The sequence below is a fragment of the Salmo trutta genome, unplaced genomic scaffold (genome assembly GCF_901001165.1).
Source record: "Salmo trutta unplaced genomic scaffold, fSalTru1.1, whole genome shotgun sequence".
In the NCBI taxonomy this organism is placed as follows: Eukaryota; Metazoa; Chordata; class Actinopteri; order Salmoniformes; family Salmonidae; genus Salmo; species Salmo trutta.
This window is the reverse complement of record NW_021823474.1, coordinates 8,873-18,905: the sequence shown is the minus strand read 5'-3', so window position 1 is coordinate 18,905 and position 10,033 is coordinate 8,873. Positions and strand designations below refer to the sequence as shown.

General features: G+C 40.3%; 1 protein-coding gene across 1 annotated transcript; it reads right to left on the bottom strand.

Annotated features, from left to right (window-relative positions):
* Positions 1-4,417: 4,417 nt before the first annotated feature.
* sertm1 (serine rich and transmembrane domain containing 1) lies at positions 4,418-6,519 on the bottom strand. The gene has a single exon (XM_029749081.1). It carries the CDS (start codon positions 5,884-5,886, stop codon positions 5,536-5,538), a length of 351 nt encoding a protein of 116 aa, XP_029604941.1. The 5' UTR covers positions 5,887-6,519; the 3' UTR covers positions 4,418-5,535.
* Positions 6,520-10,033: the final 3,514 nt, after the last annotated feature.

The following is a 10,033-nucleotide window of genomic DNA, read 5'->3' as shown; positions in this document are numbered from 1 at the left end:
ATGACTGTCCCTGTTGTGTATAGTCTATCCTCAGCAATAGCCCATATCAAATACTTGTGCTGTGAACATCATAGATTATCATAGACAGTTATGTTAAAGTGAGACATACAGTATGTTGGTACTTTTAGCTTATCACACAAACTGAGAGTCAGGTATATAATGTTGCCATGAGCAGCAATGTGAACCAGAGATAATGCAAAGTGAGAACAACGTGAAAAGCTACACTTGCCGAGTAGATCATCTGCACATGTGCACGGGAATTAACATCTCTCTCCAGCAATGGGATAGATGCATGACAACTATAGAGGGATTATTAAAGATACTCTTTGAAGAGGTAGGGTTTCAGATGTTTTCGGGAAGATTGCTAGGGACTCTGGTGTCCTAGCTTCAGGAGAAAACTGGCTCCATCATTGAGGTGTAAGGACAGAGAAGAGTTTGGACTGGGCTGAGTAGTGGTGGGAGGGCAAAGAGACCAGAGGTGGCAGAACGGAGTACTCGGGTTGGGGAGTAGGGTTTGAGAATAGCCTGAAGTTAGGGAGCGGCAGTTCCTCTTGCTGCTCTGTAGGAAAGTACCATGGTCTTGCAGTGTGTGAGCTTCAACTGGAAGCAAGTGAAGTGTGCAGAGGTGTGGGGTGACATGGGAGAACTTGGGAAGGTTGAACACCAGGCGGATAAGTTGCAGGGGTTTGATGGCAGAAGCGGGGAGCCCAGCCAACAGTGAGAGATGACAAGTGCCTGGATTAGGACCTGTGCCTCTTCCTATGAGGTATGGTTTTACTCTATAGATGTTGTAAAGCATGAACTTGCAGGAGTCACTGCTTCAGGATCACACCAAGATTGTTTGCACTCTGGGAGTTGGACACCATGGAGTTGTCAACCATGATGGATAGATCTTGGAGTTGGCAGGCCTACCCCGGGAGGAAGAGCATCTCTATCTTGGTGAGGTTGAGCTTGAGGTGGTGGGCTGACATCCAAGCTGGGATTCCTGTCAGGAATACAGAGATGCATGTTGCTACCCGGGTATCAAAAGGGGGGAAGGAGAGTGTCACCCGCATAGAGACCATGTGAGGATATGACAGAACGATGTGTTTAGAAAGAAGAGTAGATGGCCTAGAACTGAGCGACACCAGTAGTGAGAGTATGTCATGCAGACAGATTCTCTCAACGTCACCTGGTAGGATGCAATCCAAGAGTGTGCAGAGCCTGAGATGACCAGCTCTGAGAGTCATGGTGTGAAAGGCAGCACATATGTTTTTAACCTTTATTTAACTAGGTAAGTCAGTTAAGAACATTCTTATTTACAATGACGGCCTTCCGGGGAACAGTGGGTTAACTGCCTTGTTCAGAGGCAGAATGACACATTTTTAACTTGTCAGCTTGGGGATTTGCTCTAACCACTAGGCTACCTGCCGCCCCATAGATCTCAGAGGATGAGAACAGAGGAGCCTCCATGACACAGAGGAGAGCATTCTTGGTGGAGTGACCCGTCTTGAAGCCTGACTGGTTAGGGTCAAGAAGAGAGAGATATCGAGAGAGTTGATCAGAGACAGAACGCTCAAGTGTTCTGGAAAGAAAAGAAAGAAGGGATACAGGTCAGTGATTTTTGATGTCAGGGGTTGGTTTCTTGAGGAGGAAAGTGTCTCGGGCCATTTTGAAGTCAGAGGGGACGTAGCCAGTGGTCAGGGATGAGTTGATGAGGGAAGTGAGGAATGGGAGAAGGTCTACAGAGATGGTCTGGAGAAGGGAGGAGGGGATGGGGTCGAGCGGGCAGGTTGTCGTGTGGCCGGACCTCACTAGTTGGTTGCAGGATTTCATCTGGAGAGAGAGGGGAGAAAGAGGTCAAGGCGTAGTGTAGTTCTGTATGAGTGGGACCAGTGAACGCAATCGGCTGAGTGAATGACGTCAACCTTCTTCTCAAAGTCGTCCACAGAGAAGGGAAGGGGAGGAGGTGGAAAAAAGTTTCCTAGTGTTAGAGGCAGAAGCTTGAAATGTAGAGTTTACCATGAACACTGACTCTCTACCCACTTTAAGTTACAGTTTTAACAGTGGCCAAGTAGGCTACTGTGGCTATTTGATCATAATATAGGACTACCAAAAAACAATGGAGAAAATGCATCCCATAACAATTTAACATGAAAATAGCTGTTCTATCGTTCAGCCTACAGTAGCAGCCAATGTGTGGTGTCCAATGTCGGCCTACATTCCATGAGACTTTTGAAAAAAAACATGCAGGCCTTGACATTAACCTGTTTATCCACTTGTCCTTCAGACAAGGAGGTCACTGATAATGTTGATGTGTTATTTGATGCAAGAAACTACATTACAAAATAAAATGCATCATTATTCCCATTCCATTATTACAGAGAATCAGACAAATCGTGCTACCCTCTGCCTATTGGCTAATTAGTTTATTCAAGCCTCTCTCAAAATACAACACTGCCCCTTTAAGACAAAAAAAGCTATTTCTGTTTTATCAGTAGTGATAATGTGTTTTAATTGTATATTTCCATGTAGCTTTAATCAACTGCTGGAATAAATAAATGTTTCACCTTTATTTAACTAGGCAAGTCAGTTAAGAACAAATTATTATTTTCAATGATGGCCTAACTGCCTTGTTCAGGGGCAGAAAGACATATTTGCACCTTGTCAGCTCAGTGATTTGAACTTCCAACCTTTATGGTTATAAGCCCAATGCTCTTACCACTAGGCTACCTTGCTGCCCAAATACATAAGGTGATAGAGGGCAACCTTGTTTAATAGGGCTGTAACGGTACACGTATTCCTGGTTCGGGTCCTCGGTTCAGTCCGCACTGTGAACCCAAATTAATACATAAAACAACTTGGCATATAGGCTATGTCTACCCTGTATTGTATGGTGTATGTCACCATTGCTCAGCGAGAATAGCCTAATGTTCCCCCTGTACCTTTAGCTCAAGGTACAATGTTCCCCTGTACCTTTAGATATAACCAGTGGACTTTTCAAACTTTACCATAGACAATTTACTGTATTTTATCACTGTATTATTTTCATATCTCATATCAATTGAATTAGACTATTCACATTACTAACGTTTATACAACAGCAACTTTCCCTTAATTTTGCCACAGCACTGTCCAGAATAAACAGTGGGCTGGTGGTGGGATGGTCACCCATTACTGTGTCCAGCTCTGAATTAATTGGGCATTGGGTTCTCCCGTTCCCTCTCCTGCTACGTATTACAGTCCTTGGCCTTTCTGTATATTATGTTTTCAAATATTTGATTTTGAGCTGGCATTGGACACCGGAACGGGGAACCCTCTTTCTCTCATTCGGGATGTTATCTCTTCATAAATACATTTATTTCTATTAGCGTGATCTAATTTCTATCGGACTGATGCATCCGACCACAGTGTCAGTTGGCAGTTGGTTTCTAATGAAGACCATAATCTTCATTCTGGAGGAATTACAGCGGTATCGTTGTCCATAATTAATACCTCACCTGGCCGGTGGGATTTTTTTGTTGTTGAAAAGGCGGGAAAACCGTAACGCTGGCAAAGTGTATAGGTTGTCAGCTTTCCTTTACACTTCAAGCCTATACTGTACGTACAAGATACGTCTTCAACTAACTCCGGAGGTGTTTAGGAAGGTCTAATCACAATCACATCACAATGTATCTTTTGATTGTCTACACCTATCGACAAATGTGGGCACAATCAGAATGTAGACAAGATCAGGGCAACAGACGCATGTTAGAACCAGGTATAAACTCGGCTAGAGAAGAGCTGATATCAGAGAGTTGAGGATGAGAGAGTGATAGACGAATGAAGACGTTAATGAGAAGAAATGGGTAAGCTACACGAAGGAGAACGTTAAAACATCAAATGCCTTTATAGAGGATGGCTGCAGAAAAGACTAAGAGAGAGAGCTGACGTCTTCTTTGACAGATTCAAAACCCAAAGATGAAATGGTGCACTGACCAAAGCAACATCAGGGTCTACTCAAGTATTCACTACAAGTACTCACTACAAGTACTCACTACAAGTACTCACTACAAGTACTCACTACAAATACTCACTACATGTAGTCACTACAAGTACTCACTACAAGTACTCACTACAAGTACTCACTACAAGTACTCACTACATGCAACGTAACACTAACTGAATATGGATGTTTCGGGTCAAATCAACTGGAAGGGCATCAAGAGGAGCTCTCAGAATGTATGGCCACTGATCCCTGGGAGAGAATACTCTGGCTTTATGGCATAAGGCCGCTGTTCCCTGGGAGTGAATACTCTTTGGCTTTATGGCCTTTTTTCCCTTTATTTCTGTTCTTACTCATGTTCTTTTTCCTTGTGTGGAGTTTTTGTCCGTAACAATGTCAGGAAATGAGGCCAGTTGTGGGGTTATACCTTAAAACAAAGAGCGATATACAGTATTACAAATGTTAATATTTTTTATTGTTGAACCTTCTCGATATCCAGTCCATTACAATTCAATACTTTCAAAATAATCAAATATGAGGTTTGGTTCAGTATGTACTTCACAGTTAAACCAGGTTAGTATAGGTTGCGCTAGAAACAGTAGATATATTTTGATATTACAGAAAGAACTATACTTCGCAGTTAAATCAGGTTAGTACAGGTTGCCCTGGAAACAGTTGAGATATTTTGATATTACAGAAAGAACTATACTTTGCACTAAAATCAGGTTAGTACAGGTTTCCCTGGAAACAGTAGAGATATTTTGATATTACAGAAATAACTATACTTCACAGTTAAACCAGGTTAGTACAGGTTGCCCTGGAAACAGTAAAGATTTAGGATATTACAGAAAGAAAACAGCAGAGGGGACAAGTCTGAAATGGTGTCCTATTCCCTATAGAGAACACTACTGTTGGCCAGAGCCAATTATATAGGGAATATGGTACCATTTTGTACACAGCCAGAGAAAGATGAACTTTGAATTAAAGCAATCCTGGATGAGATATGTTATCTTAGATAAACATATCAGTCACATAATGTTAATCCATGTGGAATTAATAACAGAAGCGGTTGTTTCCTATTTCAAATAAAAAGAGAAAGACCGATATAAATCACACTGAAAGCGACACTAGATAAGATTAAACCCCGGCCAACATGCCTGAGGACTTCTAAGATTCCAAAGTTGTATTCCATGGAGGCGAGAATCGAAACAGACCACTGGTGTTTCATTAGTGCACACCGTAGAAAAAGGTTTTCGGCCCTTTTGTTTCCGTTTGGGTCGTAGTAAATATACCCCAGATTCAAAACCAGAGTTCTCGCTCCCTCTTCCTGGTTCTGTTTTTTACACAGTGAACTATGTTTCCCATGAGCCAAAAGGAGAAGTCACAGAGGGTTCAGAGTTCAGTTCAAGCTACCGCCTTAACACATCGAAGTAAAGTCCAATATGGTCCAACTGAAAAGCTTGTCTACAGGTGTGTGTGTGTGTGTGTGTGTGTGTGTGTGTGTGTGTGTGTGTGTGTGTGTGTGTGTGTGTGTGTGTGTGTGTGTGTGTATGTGTGTGTATGTGTGTGTCTCAGATGGACAGTGAGGACACGGTGGACCTCTGTGAAGATATACTACAGATCTCCATGTTGGTGAATGAGCTGCCCCCCTCACTGCTGCAGTCAGCTACAGAGGATGATGATGTAATGATGTTCTTTAGCCTGTGGAGGGCGATGATGATCATCGACAGCAGGAACACCAGCAGACTCAGGAAGATCCACACGTACACGTAAACATTCTCCTGTCGCCCCGACGACAACCCTGTCCCCGCCGCCGCGGCTGCAGTGGAAACGGAGGTGGGGGAGAACCTCAGGAAGTTTCCGTTGTCTGGGGAGATTTCGGTTCTGTTCAGCTCCTCCAATGGGAAGTCCATACCGGACATCCTGACGATCGGAATGGACAGATCTGAGAGAGAGGAGAAATAGGTTGTTACTAAGCCTTATAGTAAGGTGATGTCATAGCCTCGTAACCATCAATTAAGTTCAATTAAGAGAACATTAAGAGTGGAACCCAGATACAAAGCAGGACTCGCTGGAAACAGAGATGTCAACGTCAATGTAACTTCCCTGGTTAAATAAAGGATCAACAAATACATACAAACATGCTGTAAAGACAAGAGGATCATTATAAAATGTGGATGTGGTTACTGAGATGGTAAACACTTCTCCAGGCGTTTTGAGATCTGACCATCTGTGCAAAATGTGCATATCTGGAACTCACCCTAAAACGACAGGTACAGTATTAGACAGTGGAGTGGTCCAAGACACCCTCTCAGTGTTGTCTATCTGAGGGAGTAGCAGACTTTGTGATAAATTAGAAAAGGACATTTCTTAAAAGAAAACGTGTGTTTCGTCAGCTGTCCAATAATATTTTTCATTGAAGAGGTTTAGAAGTTGAAGTTGTTAGAGGGTAGTGTTGATAAATTGAGGCTGGCGCAGTAATAGAACAAGGCTAGTAATAGAACTGAGCTAGAAATAGAACTAGGATAACGTAGTAATAGAACTAGGTTAGTAACAGAACTAGGCTAGTGTAGTAATAGAACTAGGCTAGTGTAGTAATATAACTAGGCTAGTGTAGTAATAGAACTAGGCTAGTGTAGTAATAGAACTAGGCTAGTGTAGTAATAGAACTAGGCTAGTGTAGTAATAGAACTAGGCTAGTGTAGTAATAGAACTAGGCTAGTGTAGTAATAGAACTGGGCTAGTGTAGTAATAGAACTAGGCTAGTGTAGTAATAGAACTAGGCTAGTGTAGTAATAGAACTAGGCTAGTGTAGTAATAGAACTAGGCTAGTGTAGTAATAGAACTAGGCTAGTGTAGTAATAGAACTAGACTAGTGTAGTAATAGAACTAGGCTAGTAATAGAACTCGGCTAGTAGTAATATAACTCGGTTAGTAACAGAACTGGGCTAGTGTAGTAATCGAACTAGGCTGGTGTAGTAATCGAACTAGGCTAGTGTAGTAATAGAACTAGGCTAGTGTAGTAATAGATCTAGGCTAGTGTAGTAATAGAACTAGGCTGGTGTAGTAATAGAACTAGGCTAGTAATAGAACTAGGCAAGTGTAGTAATATATCTAGGCTAGTGTAGTAATATAACTAGGCTATTAATAGAACTATGCTAGTGTAGTAATAGAACTAGGCTGGTGTAGTAATAGAACTAGGCTAGTAAAAGAACTAGGCTAGCGTAGTAATATATCTAGGCTAGTGTAGTAATAGAACTTGGCTATTAATATAACTAGGCTATTAATAGAACTATGCTAGTGTAGTAATAGAACTAGGCTAGTGTAGTAATAGAACTAGGCTAGTGTAGTAATAGAACTAGGCTAGTGTAGTAATAGAACTAGTCTAGTTTAGTAATAGAACTACACCAGTAATAGAACTGGGCTAGTGTAGTAATAGAACTAGGCTAGTGTAGTAATAGAACTAGGCTAGTGTAGTAATAGAACTAGACTAGTAATATAACTAGACCAGTAATAGAACTGGGCTAGTGTAGTAATAGAACTAGGCTAGTGTAGTAATAGAACTGGGCTAGTAATAGAACTAGACCAGTAATAGAACTAGGCTAGTGTAGTAATAGAACTAGGCTAGTGTAGTAATAGAACTAGGCTAGTGTAGTAATAGAACTAGACTAGTGAAGAAATAAAACTAGGCTAGTAATAGAACTAGACTAGTGTAGTAATATAACTTGGCTAGTGTAGTAATAGAACTAGGCTAGTAATAGAACTAGGCTAGTGTAGTAATATAACAAGGCTAGTTTAGTAACTGAAATAGGCTGGTGTAGTAATATAACTAGGCTAGTGTAGTTATAGAACAAGGCTAGTGTAGTAATAGAACTAGGCTAGTGTAGTAATATAACAAGGCTAGTTTAGTAACTGAAATAGGCTGGTGTAGTAATATAACTAGGCTAGTGTATTAATAGAACAAGGCTAGTGTAGTAATAGAACTAGGCTAGTGTAGTAATAGAACTAGGCTAGTTTAGAAATAGAACTAGGCTAGTATAGTAATAGAACTAGGCTAGTGTAGTAATAGAACTGGGCTAGTAATAGAACTAGGCTAGTGAAGAAATAGAACTAGGCTAGTGTAGTAATAGAACTAGGCTAGTGAATTAATAGAACAGGGCTAGTAATAGACATAGGCAAGTGTAGTAGTAGAACGAGGCTAGTAATAGAACTGGGCTGGTGTAGTAATAGAACTAGGCTAGTGTAGTAATAGAACAAGGCTAGTAATAGAACTAGGCTAGTGTAGTAATAGAAATGGGCTAGTAACATAACTGTGCTAGTGTAGTAATAGAACGAGGCTAGTAATAGAACTAGGCTAGTGTAGTAAGAGAACGAGGCTAGTAATAGAACTAGGCCAGTGTAGTAATATAACAAGGCTAGTATTATAACTGGGCTAGTGTAGTAATAGAACGAGGCTAGTAATAGAACTAGGCTAGTGTAGTAATAGAACTAGGCTAGTGTAGTAATAGAACGAGGCTAGTAATAGAACTAGGCTAGTGTAGTAATAGAACAAGGCTAGTAATATAATTGGGCTAGTGTAGTAATAGAACTAGGCTAGTAATAGAATTAGGCTAGTATTAGAACTAGGCTAGTGTAGTAATAGAACTGGGCTAGTGTAGTAATAGAACTACGCTAGTGTAGTAATAGAACTAGGCTGGTATAGTAATAGAACAAGGCTAGTAATAGAACTGGGCTAGTAGTTGAACTAGGCTGGTGTAGTAATAAAACTTAGCTGGTGTACTAATAGAAATAAGCTAGTGTAGTTATAGAACTAGGCTAGTGTAGTAAAATAACTTGGCTAGTGTAGTAATAGAACTAGGCTAGTGTAGTAATATAACATGGCTGGTGTAGTAATTGAACGAGTTTAGTAATTGAACTAGGATATTGTAGTAATAGAACTAGGCTAGTTATAGAACTAGGCTGGTGTAGTAATAGAACTAGGCTAGTGTAGTAATAGATCAAGGCTAGTGTAGTAATATAACATGGCTGGTGTAGTAATTGAACGAGTTTAGTAATTGAACTAGGATATTGTAGTAATAGAACTAGGCTAGTTATAGAACTAGGCTGGTGTAGTAATAGAACTAGGCTAGTGTAGTAATAGAACTAGTTTAGTAATTGAACTACGATAGTGTAGTAATAGAACTAGGATAGTGTAGTAATAGAACTAGGATAGTGTAGTAATAGAACTATGCTAGTATAGTAATATAACTAGTTTAGTAATTGAACTAGGATAGTGTAGTAATAGAACTAGGCTAGTAATAGAACTAGGCTAGTGTAGTAATAGAACTGGGCTAGTGTAGTAATAGACCTAGGCTGGTATAGTAATAGAACAAGGCTGGTGTAGTAATAGAACTAGGCTAGTAATAGAACTGGGCTAGTAGTTGAACTAGGCTAGTGTAGTAATAGAACTAGGCTAGTAATAGAACTAGGCTAGTGTAGTAATGGAACTGGGCTAGTGTAGTAAAATAACTTGGCTGGTGTAGTAATAGAACTAGGCTGGTATAGTAATAGAACAAGGCTGGTGTAGTAATAGAACTAGGCTAGTAATAGAACTGGGCTAGTAATTGAACTAGGCTAGTGTATTAATAGAACTTGGCTAGTGTAGTAATAGAACTAGTTTAGTAATTGAACTAGGATAGCGAAGTAATAGAACTAGGCTAGTGTAGTAATAGAACATGGCTGGTGTAGTAATAGAACTAGTTTAGTAAATGAACTAGGATAGTGTAGTAATATAACTAGGCTAGTGTAGTAACTGAACTAGGCTGGTGTAGTAATAGAACTAGGCTAGTGTAGTTATAGAACAAGGCTAGTGTAGTAAAAGAACTAGGCTGGTGTAGTAATAGAACTAGGCTAGTGTAGTAATATAACTAGGCTGGTGTAGTAACTGAACTAGGCTGGTGTAGTAATAGAACTAGGCTGGTGTAGTAATAGAACTAGGCTAGTGTAGTAATAGAACTAGGCTAGTGTAGTAATAGAACTAGGCTAGTAATAGAACTAGGCTAGTGTAGTAATAGAACTAGGCTAGTGTAG